The 16,856-nt window shown below is 39.9% G+C and overlaps 1 protein-coding gene across 2 annotated transcripts in view; it reads right to left on the bottom strand.

Moving 5' to 3' along the window:
• The window catches only part of POLA1 (DNA polymerase alpha 1, catalytic subunit), a 114,768-nt gene extending 101,157 nt beyond the window's left edge, over nt 1-13,611 (bottom strand). Inside the window, exons 1-12 of one of the 2 annotated variants that reach the window (XM_053457337.1) lie at nt 13,467-13,611; nt 12,402-12,526; nt 11,770-11,866; nt 10,244-10,318; nt 9,146-9,261; nt 8,476-8,538; nt 8,052-8,153; nt 6,943-7,117; nt 6,534-6,687; nt 6,090-6,265; nt 1,538-1,650; nt 347-463 (exon numbers count right to left, since the gene is read on the bottom strand). In XM_053457337.1, coding sequence (XP_053313312.1) covers nt 347-463; nt 1,538-1,650; nt 6,090-6,265; nt 6,534-6,687; nt 6,943-7,117; nt 8,052-8,153; nt 8,476-8,538; nt 9,146-9,261; nt 10,244-10,318; nt 11,770-11,866; nt 12,402-12,526; nt 13,467-13,503 — 1,350 coding nt within the window. In that variant the 5' untranslated portion in view covers nt 13,504-13,611. The remainder of the gene's footprint in view (nt 1-346; nt 464-1,537; nt 1,651-6,089; nt 6,266-6,533; nt 6,688-6,942; nt 7,118-8,051; nt 8,154-8,475; nt 8,539-9,145; nt 9,262-10,243; nt 10,319-11,769; nt 11,867-12,401; nt 12,527-13,466) is intronic. The other variant, XM_053457338.1, reaches the window with a different exon arrangement.
• Nucleotides 13,612-16,856: the final 3,245 nt, after the last annotated feature.

Genomic DNA, 16,856 nt, shown 5'->3' with positions numbered 1-16,856 from the left:
AAGTCTCACTGATATAAACTATAGAAAAACAGAATTTGAAGGTAGATGAGAACCGTTCAGGCCCACCTACTGATGCAAAGACCTTAATTAGTCCTTGGTCTGATCTTAGATTCTGGATGGCCATATGCCAATACCATGCATGATTAAACTCCCTCACAGTATTAGCCTCTACCACTTCCGATGAGAGGCCCTTACACTTAACCACCACCCTCTCGATAAAGTAAAAATTACATTATACAGGACCGGTCAAGCTCTTCCTGTAGAAAGTTGCCTGGGGAACACCATTCATAATATGAAATATACACACACACATATACATATATATATATATATATTATATACACACCTTGGATTTGAATTTCATGATCCTGTATTTATTAGCAATGCTTTCATTAAATTCCTGATAAACATTCATCATGTTGACTGGAGTACCAGTATCTTTCCCCGTAGAAATCTGCATTCTCTGCAAATAATTAAAAAATTAGTGCTAAATTGCGTTGAATTTATTTTTGTATTATGCCAAGCTATGTGTCAAAGTTCAACTTATGGGACAGACCAAATTTGTGGTGCCTATGAATTATCTGCACAATTATATACAAAATAGGAGTGTACAAGCTAAAAAAGCATAAAAGGCATACACATTCAGATTCCAGGGTTGTTTCTATAATAACGACCAAGTACACAAAACAAAGCAAGAATTCAGTGCACACCATTTAAAACACCTAAGGCATAAATATTGGGGATCCCGTCACACTATACATCCATATATTGCTTATCCCGCCATTACATCAAAGTACCCCAATTTTGGCGTGTGCTAATTTTCTTTATAGGTGTTTTTTGATATTTATTTTTGCTGGGTCTGCACTAAATTCTTGCTTTGTCCGACACATTTTCTGGTCAGATAGCACAACTATATTTCTAGCTAAGTTCTCAAATTGTAAGAAATCAAAACTCAACTTTGATATCAAATAGAGGGATTTTTCAGCTTTTTCTACAATGTAGGGCTTCCCGAAACACTAAAAATATTGCTCAGTCAGTTCTCAAATTCAAACTTCTCTCTGTAGGCTTATACTAAATCGACAATAAAATATGTATATTTTAGTGAACCTTTCACCTACACAATGAAAAGGGCATAATATGCATGAATCATACACATACTTCCAAAAATATTTTATATTTGAATGTAGACAGCTTTACCAATATTTCAGAATTTTATGATCTAAAAATGACTCTCTCAAGAGATTTCACTTCCTAAAAAAAAAAACTTTTCCAAGTACATGACCTGTGGAAAAGTTCACTTAAAGGTCTACTTATACCACTGCCATAAGCTAGGAAAATTACCAATTACAGCCAAATGTATTTCTGATGCTTTTACAGCTTTCTTTACAAATTTGTAACCAATAAGTGAAAACCACTGCATCTCAACCCAATAAAGTCTTACATGAATTAAGACTTTTGTTAAATAAAAAAAAAAACTTTCAAATATGAAGCTAAAATGTAAACTAAAAGTACAAAATAAAAAAAAAAACTGCCTTACTGTTTCACGTGGCAAAAGATATATTGTCCTCTCTACGTTTTTCACGCTTACACAACAACTGACATACGCATCAGCTGACTCAATCCAAACTTTGCCAAACAAATACACCACACCTGCAGGAAAAAATAATTCAAGTTAAAAACGTAAACAAAGATGACCTGTCGCTTAGAAATACATGCCTGACTAGTAGTATTTTAAGCACACCATGACATTGCAATAAATAAAAAAACAAAAAAAACATTCTGAAAACAGTAGTACTATAATTGATACATTTGCTTGCAGAATACTAGCTATGTTATTAAGTGGCCAGTACCAAAAATAATTTACAGTGCAATTAGTGTATTTGCGAGTGGCACAAAAATATAGCTTTTAAAAAAAGGTGCCATTGCTCCAAATAAATGCTGATTCATGCAAAAGCAGAGAAGGGAAAATGGATTTACGGCCACTGTTTTTTTTTTGTTTTTTTTTGTTTTTTTATAAAACCCTAGTGCTGCTCAGCAATAGATCGCCATCACTCAATCCCAGTAATTTCCAGATTGCTACATCACAGCAAGCAATTCTTTCCACCTGCTTCACAAGTGCGGATTATCAAGCATTTCCTGACACATAATAGAGATGGAATTTGTATATATTTTAATTTTAGGATTGATGACTTTTGTGACAGGATGTACTATTGCATTTTCTGTTATCTGTAGAATGTTTTATAGGACGTAATAGTACGTCTTATGACTATTGCACCGTTAGGAATGCTTCCCCGCTGGTACACATAAGATCAGATTGTCATTAGACTCAAACCTTTGATGAGCTCTTCCTGCATGAGGGGGAAAAAAATAGGTTCCCAAAAACCTCATGCCCCTCAAACTACAAATACACACAACATACACAAATTAAATGAAGAGGACCTGCCACTCACAAATCTGTCTGTAGAAGAAAAAAAAATTCCAATGATGAAAAAAAATGTAGTGTTATATGTAAAATTAAGCCAATGAGTCCCAGTGGGTCTTTTCAAATCCTGGAGCTATTTTACCATTTTCACCATATGTGGCTTTAATTAAGATTCCTATTTGATGTACCCATACAAATTATACATATTTTTCAGAATAGAAACATGCAAAAAAAAAAAAATGAAAAATCATTTTGCAATTTTCTTAAGATTTCTGACCATGATGAACAATGACCCAGTTTATTTGCAGCAACATCCCATTATTACAGACATAGCCTACATACTTATTTTGTCTTTAAAAGGGCCACATGCACCTCTATCATAGTACCCCGTAGAGAAGTATTTTTAATATCTCTGGTTTATGGGGATTGGGGGGTGACACTTTCTACCAAGGCAATGAGATGTAAGGGTTTTCTTTTTATTTGATTTTGCACCGTTCTCAATGCAATATCACTGTATTGTTTCTTTACGTTACTATTAATTACACTTTTTTCCCTAGGTGGGATGAGGGAGAAGTATTGTTTCTCACTCTCTTCCCTGCAATCTCTCCTGCACTGATCACATGGATCACGAAGCAAGTCTTCAGAGACTCAAATGGTAATCGCATTGCTTATGATCGGCCAGAAGGGAGAGCAATCAGAAATTCTAGAATGGTCTAGACCAGGGGTAGGCAACCTTCAGCACTCCAGATGTTGTGAACTACATTTCCCTTAATGCTTTGCCAGCATTATGACTGCAAGAGCATTATGGGAGATGTAGTCCACAACATCAGGAGTGCCGAAGGTTGCCTACCTCTGGTCTAGACCAATGCTGCGGGGTATATGCTTTCTTCCTGTGACCTTCCAATTTGGTGGAAATAATCCTATGTAAAATTGCAAAAATGTGCCTTTTTTCTATTTTGTTTTTTTCATTTTTTTTCCATTGAATTACTAATAAATGACCATACAAAAGGGAGTTTTATCTGTCCATGAAAAATATATAAATTTTTGTGGGTACACTTACCATGGAAAAGGGGGATCGTTGATAAACAATTATGCCAACAATGGCAATTTCAGCGATATGTAATCTATCTCCCAGTCTTAAAATAGTAGGTTGTGTAAAACGCACATGAGAGAGCAAGTAAATAGTGGCAACTCATTTTTAGATACGATTTATATTAAAATTGGAATTCATATTAAACCCCATTCTATGTCTTTATTAAAACAGATACTGCATATAACTAGGGCTGAAACAACTAACCGATAAAATCGATAATCGATAATTAAAATCGTTGTCAACGAATTTCATCATCGATTAATCGGATCGATTTTTATCGATTATAAAAAGAGGTTTTTTTCAGAGCAAATGCTCTAAAAAACTCCTCTTTATATAATCCGACCTCAAACAGAGATCGGATTATAACACCGGAATCCATATCCCCCGCAACGCTGCAGGAGACCTGGATTCCCCTCACTGTCGGCCGGTCTCTCACTTCCGTCTCTCTCCCCCTCCCATCTGCCTCCTCCCCCCTCCCATACATCACTCTGCCTCTCTACCCAGCTCCGTTACTGAAGGCACTTTCCCTGCAGCTTCATAGAAGCCTCAGTGTAAGTGAAGGTGAGTAACGGAGTCTGTCTGTGCGATGCAGACCCCCACCGGCTGACAGAGAATCATCCTCTCTGCATCGCACAGACAGACTCCGTTACTGCCCTTCACTTACACTGTGGCTTCTATGAAGCTGCAGTGAAAGTGCCTTCAGTAACGGAGCCGGGTAGAGAGGCAGAGCGGTGTATGGGAGGGGGGAGGAGTCAGAGGGGTGTATGGGAGCCACCCTCCAATACACCACTCTGGCTCCTCCCCCTCTCATACGCCACTCTGCCTCTCTACCCGGCTCCCTGGTGTCTTGTCAGAAACGGAGGTTCACAGGAGGCATGGTGGAGTATGGGAGGGGGAGGAGGCAGAGTGGAGTATGGGAGGGGGGAGGAGGCAAAGTGATGTATGGGAGGGGGCGGAGCCAACGTGATGTATGGGAGGGGGAGGAGGCAGAGTGGAGAATGGGAGGTGCCAGAGTGGAGTATGGGAGGGGGAGGAGCCAGAGTGGTGTATGGGAGGAGGCAGAGTGGAGTATAGGAAGGGGAGGAGCCAAAGTGATGTATGGGAGGGGAGGAGGCAGAGGTGTATATGGGAGGGGGAGGAGCCAAAGTGATGTATGGGAGGGGAGGAGCCAAAGTGATGTATGGGCGGGGGAGGAGGCAGAGTGGTGTATGGGAGGGGGGAGGAGGCAGAGTGGAGTATGAGAGGGGGGAGGAGCCAGAGTGGTGTATGGGAGGGGGAGGAGCCAGAGTGGTGTATGGGGGGTATTATGAATTTTTAGGGCATATAGGGGGTATAAGGCATATGGATATTAGGCATATCAGGGGGGCATAAACATATCTGGGGGTAAAAGGTATATCAGGGGGCTCAGTGGCATATAGGGGGTATAAGACATATCGATATTAGGCATATCAGGGGGGCATAAAACAAATCTGGGGGTAAAAGGTATATCAGGGGGCTCAGTTGCATATCACTGGCATTTAAGGAGTATAAGGCATATCAGGGGGCACAGTGGAATCTGGCATATAAGAGGTATAAGGCATATATGGGGGCAGAGTGGCAAGCTGGGGGTCAGATGTGCATAACTGGGGGCAGTTTGGTTAATAAAAAAAATTTAAACAAGGCTTTTTTCTCAGTTTTTATTAAATATGAAAAATAGTTAACATATGAATTAATATTTACTAATAACTTTGTATTAAAACCTAGTTTGAGAAACACTGTGTTTGGGTTCTTGTAGCTTTTATTATGTCAGTAAAATAAGAAGGTGAATAGAGAGAGGCCATTGCAATAAAGAGATGAAAGTGTAAATTGTACATTTTTTATTGCAATTTTTCTTCAATTTAAAATAATGTATTTTTTTATCCGATTAATCGAAAAAATAATCGGCCAACTAATCGATTATTAAAATAATAGTTAGTTGCAGCCCTACATATAACACAGTTTTCAAAAATATAAAATACATTAAGATCAGTGCTAAAATAAAGTAACAAGAACGAGACTAGAAAATGTAATCTTTAAAACTTGTTTATCCAAACAGGCAGAATTTCAGATAAATACATCCTAAAATCCACAAGCCCAATGTCACTATCAGTGACTCCTAGGTCAGGGATCTCCACAGTGCATTAAATACAGTGGTCTCACACAGCGCAGTCATTAAAACACACAGATGTCAGATGCTCATAAATGTTAGGCTCTTATGTGGATTTTCCCATTCCTGTTATCTCACTCAATGTCACTTTCATTGCTTCCACATTAACAATTCATTGTTGGGAACCAAAATAGTGACAATAGGTTCTAACAGCAAACTTCACTAATCATGTATAATTCTCCTTATCCACAGCTCTAAGGTTTTGCCTTTTAAAATAAGACTGAACACATCATATGTCCATATTTTTACCGGGAACATTATAAAAGTTTTATTTTTATATGGGATAACTTAAAGAAGGCAGGGCGGTACATTTACTCAGCACTGCTGTCATCTTGCCAGTCTAATAAAAGTTCTATGACAGCCTTGTCTTAAACCCCATGTTTTCTCACCTGGTTGATTATACTGATCTTCATAAGCATCCAACCAATAAAACCTGAAAACTTGATCACCATCTTCACCAGTCACCAAGGGAAGGAGGCTTGAATCTACTTGAACCTCACTGGAAACAGTTTCACTTTCATCTGGCATTTGGTCCCAACAAGATTCATTCGAAGTAACAGAAATTCTGAATGCAAAACATAAAATAAAAAGCAACAGAAATAATCAGGCATTTACAGAATGTTACATTTAACCAAATGTGAACAAGAAATACAGTGAAATAAGTAGCTCGACTGACCCAGACACATAAACACGTAACCCAAGGCAAGCAGCATAAAACAGTGCTTAAAAGAATTTGGTGCTCTACTATTTTACACCAAACATATATGACCTGGTAAGAATACTCTGAAGAAACATCTGTGATTGAATATTTTATGAACAGCTCTAGTACATACAGGGTAGAGCTTTCTTCAAGCGGCAGCTCTTCCTGCTTCACATTCATACTGTATTTTGACTCCTCTTTAACAGTAGCAGTGCTTTGGGTTGAATCATCTTCCTCCATGGGTTCATCAAAATCCCCATCATCAAATTCAACCATTTCCTGTTCTTCTGAAATAAATAAAGTGTTGTTGTGACGATATTGTCCCTCAGTGTGCTAATATTATATACGTGTGATGTTGAGCTTTAGCATCTCTGCACATGACCCAAAGGATAACTGGTCATTCCATTTTTAAAATCAGCTGGAGAAGTACCTTTTGTCCATCTCTGCAACATTCCAGACAGTAAACACATTCAACATTGATAAACAAGAAGAAAAAAAAAAGTCATTGTTTAAAAAGCTATTCACAGTGTATTCTACAATACCTGCTGTACTACCTTCCTCTTTCAGCGAGCCGCTGTTTTTAGCAAGATCTTTTTCAACACCAAAACTGGGTTCAGGTTTAACTTGCAATGGTTTTGAAGAGCTGCACACTTTGGAACGCGAGGACTGCAGCGGGTATCTAGATGAAGGAGATGCTTTGACACTTGCTGGGCTGACCTTTGGCAAACAATGAGAAAATAAACTGTCAGCAACGAGAAAAACGTAAGTTACTAAGGATGTCAGAACCAAAATCAACAGGTTGATTAAACCCTTCTTTACCGAGGGTGTTTTATGCCCAAAAACCAAGAAACATTTTTTTTGGTTCACCGTTGCTTAACCAGGGCCCTTCTTTATAATTTGTCAGACACCCACACTGTATAAATACTACATTAAAATAAAACTTTTTGGTTTAATATGAAAATGGTCCCAAACCAGTTCAGTTAACCGAAACACAATTATGAGAGTCTTGCTTCATTGTGCAAGATTTCCAGAAATTATATGGTTAACAGTAGCTCCCAAGGACCTTTTTTTGTTCTTATATTGAGATATATATATACACACACACATATACATATACACACATATACATACACACAAAAAAAAAAATAGTTCACTTTACTGACACTGCTGATTGATGGGCCAATCAGCAGCACTCACTTTACACAAATGGAGCATTACGGTCACCCAGAACACAATGCATCCATTCATAATGGAAGTTTTGCATGATTGGGTAAAACTTCCGTTGTGGGGTCATGAATGGCGGTTCACGTTGATGCATGGGGGCGATGCAGGGATTTGGGAATTTGCATTGCTGCTTTTTTCATGACGACCCATACCGTCATGATAGTTTTTCATGATGGCATGAAACTTCAAGAAGGTTTTAAGGGGGTTAATAGCAATTCAAAATTGCAGACAGAAGCTACTGCCCCCATTAATATGCAAACTAACATGTATTACAAAGAATTGCAGGTAACACTACATGCTTTACAAAATGGGGGGCACACATTAATAAGGGATATCTTTTTTCTGAAATGGTACAGGCTAACCAGGTTTTAAATACAGTCATGGTGTGCATTTTTCTCGAGTAACTTCTGAGTAAACTTGGTGTTACCTTAGAGAGAGGAGCCACTACAGAGAACGGATTAAGAGGTGTTCCAGCAGGTCTCTTCTTCTTCAGCGTAATGACAGGTGGCGGTGCTGCAATCTGGGTACCCTAAAAAGAACATTAAGTTATAAATCCGCCTTGAACTATTCATGTTAGAGACAAAAATGATTACAGAGGTGAGAAATTCTGCACAAAAAATCAGCACAACCGTATATTACAGGCACAAGAGCAGGCTTGCCTAATGCCCCTCAATCAGTTTGTTTCCTGTAGGTTTTTTACCCTGCACAGCACAGAAAAAAAGTGTATATATAGTTTGTACAGTCACAATTGTCATAGCAAGGGAAAACAGGTATATGGTTTACAAACAAAAAAATGCTTCTGAACTTCAATGTCCAGAGCTAAACTACAACCTGTTCCTAAAACAACCTACCTGTGTTTTCAAGTCTTGCAGTAAATCACCCAGCAAATCATCTTTGGACAGATCCACAGCTTTCTGTAGTGGCAAAGCACAAACAAAAAACAGTGTATACAAAATAAAATTGTCTCTAAATTTTATTCACAGCCCCTATTTTCTCATGCCATTTTATACATGTTTTCCCACCTATACGTTCTACTTCTGAACATTGACTGTATACTAATTACAGCAGACAGGGAAACTTAATCTCTTGGCATGAATGACAAATATTGACACCAGCACCACTAAGGGCTTTATTTTTAGGAGGAATACCCATGGTAATGCAAAGGTGTATTTCTCGTGGTCAGTCATCAATGTCACTTTAAAGTGTGGATGGAACTCCTTTCAGAGAAAGTCTTTGAGAAACAAAAAAAAAAAATCTCATTAAATGGTACATTAAAGCAGATGGGGGCATGTCTGACAAAATACTGACATGCCAAAACAAGCTGTACTTTAAAAATATTTTTTCCCCCAATGATTCAACAAAATTATGTCTAGTCCTGCAATTAATGGTCACCTAAACAGATAGCAAAGCTATAGTTGTTATTAAAAACACAATAAGCGTCCACTGGCCAAGGTATTACAATGAAAAGATGTGTTTGTTTTTTTTTTTTTTAATAGCATTATTGAAAGGAAGAGGACTTACATCAGCAGTTTTTTTCCCAGCACTTGCAATAAACATTGACTTGATACTGTTTGGTTTACACACAGATGACTTCTTCACACTGCCCTTATCTTTGGCTGGTCCTTTGGGCTCTTTTCCTGCAGGAAAGAAAAACATTGCCATGTAAGCATCGGGTCCCCTGCATGGCCCAGTACATAAAACACTGCACTTGTATTTTAAACTACCAGATATTTTATATATATATTATATATCAAATATATATATGCATTGTGTATGTGGCAAAGCGACATGTGAAGGGCTAGAGATCCACATGAGCTGCTCAGAACAAAGCATATGGATCAGTTAGGAACTGGGAAACCCATGCCTTCATACCAAGAGATGGGCCAGAAATTGCAAAAGCTGGTACCCTATGTTTTATAAAATAAGCCTACATTATTTTTTTGAATATCGTAAACCCTGAATATCAAAAGGAAGGTTCTGAATACTAGTGTAAGTATATACAAGTGAAAAAGAAAAAATGATAATATATACAGTGATGCACAAACACTATAGACCACTAACATAGTGATCTATATACCTAAAATGGGTTTAAATGGTATGGACCTAAATGGAGATAAATGGCGTTAATAATGATTGTGCCACCTCTATAAGGCTAACCAATAACCGTTACAGATCAACCCTAAAAGAGTGGACTTAACCACGATGTCAATTATTCACTAGTTGGTTATGAAAGTAAGCCTTCTTATATGATATATACCACCCTAAGTGTAGGGGTATCTTCACCACAAATTTTGTCGATCCAAACCCAGCTGTATGAGTAAATCATGGTTAGTGCAAGCTGGCACTACCAAAATATGAATACACTAGCTTTGCTTCCTGAATCAGTGATTGAACATGGCCAATTACACCGATCAGCCATGACATTATGACCACCTAATAATGTGTAGGGCCCTCTATGTTCACTTGCTGCCTAATATATCCCCCCCACTGACAGGTGCCATGATTACATAACAAGATTATCAGTGTTATTCACTGCACCTGTCAGTGGTCCTAATGCTATGGCTGATCAGTGTTAAGCTCTTTGGTAATTTGGGCAAGAGAAATAGTTTGTAAAATTACCTTTAGCAGGCTGCCTATCTTCTTGTAGGTCATCATCAAAAATTTCTCTGCCATCTTCAACGTAACCAGTCCCATCTATGGAATGCAGGGAAAAAGCATATTACATTAATGTTTATTTAAAAGTTCTAATGGTATCATTTAAAAAAAAACGGCTCTTAGAAGTCTTCTGCGTGCCTATTCCCTACACAACTCAATGTAATCCAATTTACCTTATTTGCTCGATTATAAGACGACCCCCCCAAAATCTGAATATTGATTTATGAAAAAAAGAAAAAGCCTGAATATAAGACGACCTTATAGGAAAAAAGTTTTACCAGTAAATGTTAATTCATGTAAACTATGTGAATAATTTTTTTTTAATAAAAAGCTATGATTGAGATTTTTTTTGTTTTTATTTCCTTTATTTTCAACCTGCCCCCCACCAGTTATGCACATCTGCCCCCAGGATTGCCACTCTGCCCCAGAAATGCCTTATACCCCCTTTATGCCACTGTGTCCCATGATATGCCTTTTAACCCTCTAAATGCCACTGTGCCCCATGATACGCCTTTTGACCCCCTATGTGCCACTGCCTCCAGAATTGCCTTATACCCCTATATGCCACTCTGGCCTTTTAGGGGGTTAAAAGGCATATTATGGTGCAGAGTTGCATATAGGGAGGTATAAGGCATTTCAGGAGGCAGAGTGGCGTACAGAGGGTTACAAGGCATTTCTGGAGGCAGAGTGGCATTAAGTGGGTTAAAAGGCATTTTATAGAGCACTCTGCCTATAGAAATGCCTTATGCCCCCCCATTTAACACTCCCTCTCTCCTCCAAACTTACCAGTGTTTCTGAGTACCCGGTGCGTGGTCCGGGCAGCATGTAGAGCTCTACGCAATTCGCGTAGACAACTTCCGCTGCAGCCAGGAGGAGGTGCGGTTAGCAGCGGGGGTTGTCTGTGTTCAACGCGCAGACCTTCCCCAGCTGTCAGAGTTCCCCGGCAGGGAACTCTGATCTCTGACAGACAACCCCCGCTGCTAACCACACCTCCTCCCGGCAGCAGCGGAAGTTGTCTACGCGAATCGCGTAGAGCTCCACACGCTGCCCGGACTAAGCACCAGTAAGTTGGGGGGGGCATAACACAGGAGGATCCAGGTCCCCTGCATCGCTGCGGGGGATCTGGATCTTAGTCTCATAGTCAGACCTATTTGAGGTCTGATTATAAGATGACCCCGATTATAAGACGAGGGGTATTTTTCAGAGCATTTGCTCTGGAAAAAACCTTGTCTTATAATCGAGCAAATACGGTAACAGCCACAACAGTTATAGATAGTTGTAGAAAATCTACAAAAATATAACGCAAAACTTGTAGTAACCTAAATGGTTACACAGAAGGGAATTAATGATTCTGAAAATAAAGAAGTTTTAGTAGTTTCATCTTCCATCCTAGCAATTTATAGACTAATATACAGAATGAGATGATGAGCATCCATACGCTTACAGGATCCCAAGCAATTTAGAACAATACATAGCCCACATTAACTCACCGTCATCAATTATCCAGTCATCTTCTTGTCTTTCTTGAACAATCTTTGAATATGCGTCCTCATCCACTTCTTCATATATATTTGACATTTCTTCCACCTTATGACAGAAAATAGTATTAAAATATTGCACACATATCAGGTTTGGAAAAAAACTACTTAGCACAAAGTAAAGTTGCTCTTACGTGGTACTGTGATCTAGACCAACACCGACAAGTTCCAACCATTATACAATCAATTCAATTATATCAATGCAGAAATATACACGACAATCAAAAAGTCAAAACCAGTGCCTTAGTGAAGATCACACAGCTTCCAAACAGCCAGTATTTTAAAACTTCAGTGAGAACAATTTCAACACCGAAATAAATATAAGCTGAAAGGTGGCAAAACATTCACTAATGAACCTAAATGCTAAGGAACAGAAGCCAAGCAACCCAGCTAAATCTTTGCTGCTACAGGAAAACTTTAATTGAGCCAGCTTTTTGGCACTCTTGGCCTACTTATAGGCTCTTATGGACTATAGTCTTCAATGTATTCACTCTTTACTGCAGTCCCTAATTATATACATTTGTTATTAATGCATTGCACAGAAAACACAAAAGAGGATAATGGGAAAAGAAAGATAACTTTACCTCATATTTGACTTTTTCGCCTGCCTTAGCTTTTCTCAATCGCTCCAATGCTTCCTGGCGACCTCTCTTTACAGTTTTTTCACGTCGTGAGCGCGATGCAGCAAAACTCTCGGAATCCGCCATGTCTGACAAAAGTTCAAAATGAATGTCAAGCCAAATGGTACATACGTTTTTGGGGTGCGTATACTTCACGTGCAACTGTCAACCCAGGCACTTTATGTTAATACCGCATAAAGAATAAAAAAGTATAATCTTTTGTAAAAGGTCAGCAACATGGTAATCAGACTGCCGAGACAAAGATAGATGTTACCATAAATCTTAAAACTTGCACAAGGTTTAACATGACGTTCAAAACTATTCCTACGGTGTTTGTGTGTTATATAAATCAGTTACAGACCTGTAGACCAATTTATTACTTAGTTCAGAGTCGGCGCCAGCACTTTTAATGTCTAAAAGCAACACACTAATATGCACTTTGAAACGCTTAGATTTTTGAGCTTGTAATTAGTAACATAAACATACATAACGAATGTAAATAGCATCGCTGCTATTGCTTTGATCTTGGAACAGACCCTATGGTAACTGTTTAGCATCCTAAATAATGGTTTGATGAGCATCATGGGATATGTAGTTCCATAACAGTTTGAGACCTACAGGTCTGCAACACCAGAACTATCGAACTCTGGATTCAGTGACAGCCTATTTAAAGACAAGCCTAAAGGGAGTAAATACACATAATGTTTTACTTCCCATAAGTTATTCACCCACTTCTGCATAGACACAGGCATTGAAATTTAGTTAACAATAACTACGGGGCGTTTTAAAATTTCACCAACACATTTAGAACTAAATCTGTTCAAATCCAACATCTGGTTGATATGTTCGCAAACTGCAGCCTTCAAGTCACAGACAGTGACCGCAACGGTTCATTCAGCGGCCGAACTCGTAAATCCCCCACTGATGCCGGCCGGACAATCATTCATGACTCCTCTCTGCGTTCCTGTCACTCATGTTCGCTAGCCACTCTCCCTTAACACCCTCCTTGTTTGGTCGCCCGTGGATTACCGTTTTGCCCGCTGTCTCCGCTTGACACAGGTGCCATGCTTGCTGTATTACAGCACTGACGAGAGCTGGACTATCGTGGCGCCAAAACTACCACAGGACAACACGGACATACAGAACCGAGCAATCGAACTGGCGCGACATAACCGACCAATCAGCAAAAGGCGTAACGAGCCTCACCAATCAGAGGAAAACTTGACGAAACCCCGTGGCGTGACATCATCCCGCCGAAAACACGCTAGATTCAGATTGCGTCGCAGAAGTAGGGGCAGCGTCGGTTACGGTTATAAGATGTAAGAAGATAGAAGAGAGGACAACAACGTCTCCGGGGTCTGAGCGACAGGAGCCTGGGGAGATGTTTCAGTGCTCACGGGGTCGGAGGGGCAGGGACACCCATGTCCATCAGCAGCTTTTAGAAAACCTTCCGCCTGTCTCATTCGTGCTGACGCGCGGTGGTTTAACTGTTATAGCAGCAAAATCAGATGTGATTTAATATAGAAAGCTCGATGTATTACGCTCTACTGAAAGGGTGCTAGGTGCCACAGAAGGATATAGGGTCCCCAATAATCATCTTCTGGGCCACGCTCCTCAAAGGGATATGTAACCCCTGTATGCCGAAGGACAAGTTAGGATAACATTTTAAGGCATCACAAGTCTCACCTAAATGAGAAAAACCTTTTCAAGACATATTTTGGTTTAAATGTCCAAACCCTTCCCTTGTGAAACTCACTCCATGTAATATGAGAAATGCATAAAAAAGTGAATGATTCACTAAATCTGGAATTAGGAAGAGATTATTACGGAGGGACAATTGGAAGAAGGGCTTAGTTGTATCCTTATTGGTCACGGTAAAAAAATGTGAAATTTCTAAAACAAAAAATCACATTGCTGGTAACAGTATATTAGCAAACTATGTGGAAACCTCTCCTAACTACAGTTCCCCTGTTTCAGCTCCGCCCACTGCTAACAGGTGTATAAAATGAAGTGCATAGGCAGCCATCTGCATAGACAGACACAGGCGGTAGAATGGGTCGTAATGAAGAGCTCAGTGACTTCAATCATGGCACCGTCATAGGATGCCACCTATGCCACATAGTTCATGAAATTTCTGCTGTGCTGGATCTATCCTGGCCAACTGTAAGTGCTATTATTTTGAAGTGGAAGTATCTAGGAATAACAACAGCTGAGGCCAGGGTGTACAGGCAAGTTCCAAATGTATTTTCTAGGTTGGACCAGCAATGGACCAGTTTGTGTTACCCCTACAATCACTCCTTATTGGCACTGCACATCTGTCTCTACCACCTCCACAGGCCATTGTTGCTCCTGTCACTCCTTCGGTTGTCACCTCTGAATTTGGCACATCCTAATCCCAAATTACCCTTCGAGGTTGATGCCTCTAAAACAGGAGTAGGCACCCTCCTGTCTCGACGCCCCACTCCTGAGAGACAGTTACACCCACGTAGTTACAACTCCAAAAAGTTAAGCCCAGTGGAGTGAAACTACGAAATTGGAGGCCGGGAACTATTGGCTATATTACTGGCTCTCAAAGAACGGAAGCATCTGTTAGAGGGTACACCGACGCCAATTGTAATTCTCACAGGCCATAAGAATCTCGCTAAATGCCTGACTCCTAGGCAAGGTAGGTGGGCCCTTTCTATCACATTTTAATTATGCGGTCTCCTATCTTCTGGGGACTTAAGACGTCTGTGCCGATGCTCTGTCACAGCAATTCCCTTGTTCCAGAAAAGAGTGTTCCTAGTCATGCGATACCTCCAGACCTTGTTTGGCCACCATACCCCCACTCGGAGATAAGATCTGGGCCGCATATCAAATGATGTTCCTGCTGAAACACATACAGAGTGTTTTTTGGACCAGTAAATCTCCACATAAAGGTAGTATGATATAGTAGGTTGAAAAAGACAAATCTTTCACACATACCACATACTTCTAAAGTTGATCCAACAAAAGGGAAAAAAAACCCTACTTGAGGCAGTTTCCTATAGTGCCACAACAGGGAACAAAAATTCCTTATTGATTCCAAAGTGGCAATCAGATTGCTGCCTGGGTCTGCTTGCTAATACTACTGTCCTTTTAACAGTTGTAGCCTTTATGTTATGGTTAACCAGAAAAGCATCCAGACCTTTCTTAAAAATATCCACTGACTATGATAATTTCTTATTCTTATTGTTCTTACTGTCAAGAACCCTTTCCTATGCTGATGCTGAAATCTGCTTTCCTCAAGTCTCAACTGAGAGACCTCTTGGTGAATAGATCACTACAGAGCTGTTTATACTGACCTTGTATGTATTTGTACAAAGCTATCAGGTCCCCTCTTAGATATCTCTTTTCAAGTGTTTCTAGTCTTTCTTCATAACTAAAATTCTCTATTTCTTTAATTAACTTCTTAAAATATGGTGCCCAAAATTGCACTGCATATTCAAGGTGAGGCCTCACCATTGCTTTATAAAGAGGTAAAATTATATTTTCATCTTTTTGATTTAATATGCATGCCAATACTTTACTGGCTTTTGCAACCACTGACTGGCACTGCACTGTGTTGCGAAGTCTATGGTCTACAGTTATACCTATGTCCTTCTCATTTTCTGCTATAACCAATGCACTGCCCTTTAGAGTTGAATGCTTATTTTTGGTACCAAAGTGTATTACCTTACACTTATCTATATTGAATCTCATCTGCCACTTATTTGCCCATTCCCCTGGTTTATCTAAATCATCCTGGTCAGACTTGATAACCTTACCTAATTTTGTGTCATCAGCATACCTGGGAACTCTCTGGGTTTGACCCGGAGATTGCAGCTGAGCGCTGCTCCGCCGGTTCTCTGGGTCAAGACCCGAATCCTCCGAGTTGCGGAAGCGGGGTCTTGACACGCCCCGCTCCCCGACCATTTTTCCTTTAAATGGGGGTGTTTCCCGCTGCCGTCAGCAGGAACTCCCCCGATGTCAGCGGGAATGCCGCCGACGTCAGCGGGACCGTCCACCAACATCAGTGTACAGTCCTGGCCGCGTCCCGCAAGCGAAGGGCAGAAGTTCCCAGGTACGGTCATCAGCAAACACAGATAAGTGACTTCCAATATTGCAAGATCATCAATAAGTAAGTTAAAAAGAACTGGAGCCAAGACAGAACCCTGAGGCACCCCACTTACCACAGTTGTCCATCTTGAGAATTTACCATTAGCAACTCTTTGCATCCTGTCACTAAGGCAATTTGTAATCCAAAAACAGACAAGACCGATTTGTCCTAGTTTATACAATAGCCACTGGTGTGGAACAGTGTCAAATGCTTTTGCAAAATTGATTTAAGGTTTCTGTAGTGCTGAATTGCCAGTCAGCAGGTAGTGGCTCTTCCTTAATATATACGTTGGGGGGGGGATA

Source organism: Spea bombifrons, chromosome 2, assembly GCF_027358695.1.
Source record: "Spea bombifrons isolate aSpeBom1 chromosome 2, aSpeBom1.2.pri, whole genome shotgun sequence".
Taxonomy (NCBI): Eukaryota; Metazoa; Chordata; class Amphibia; order Anura; family Pelobatidae; genus Spea; species Spea bombifrons.
This window is presented reverse-complemented; position numbering and strand designations above follow the sequence as displayed.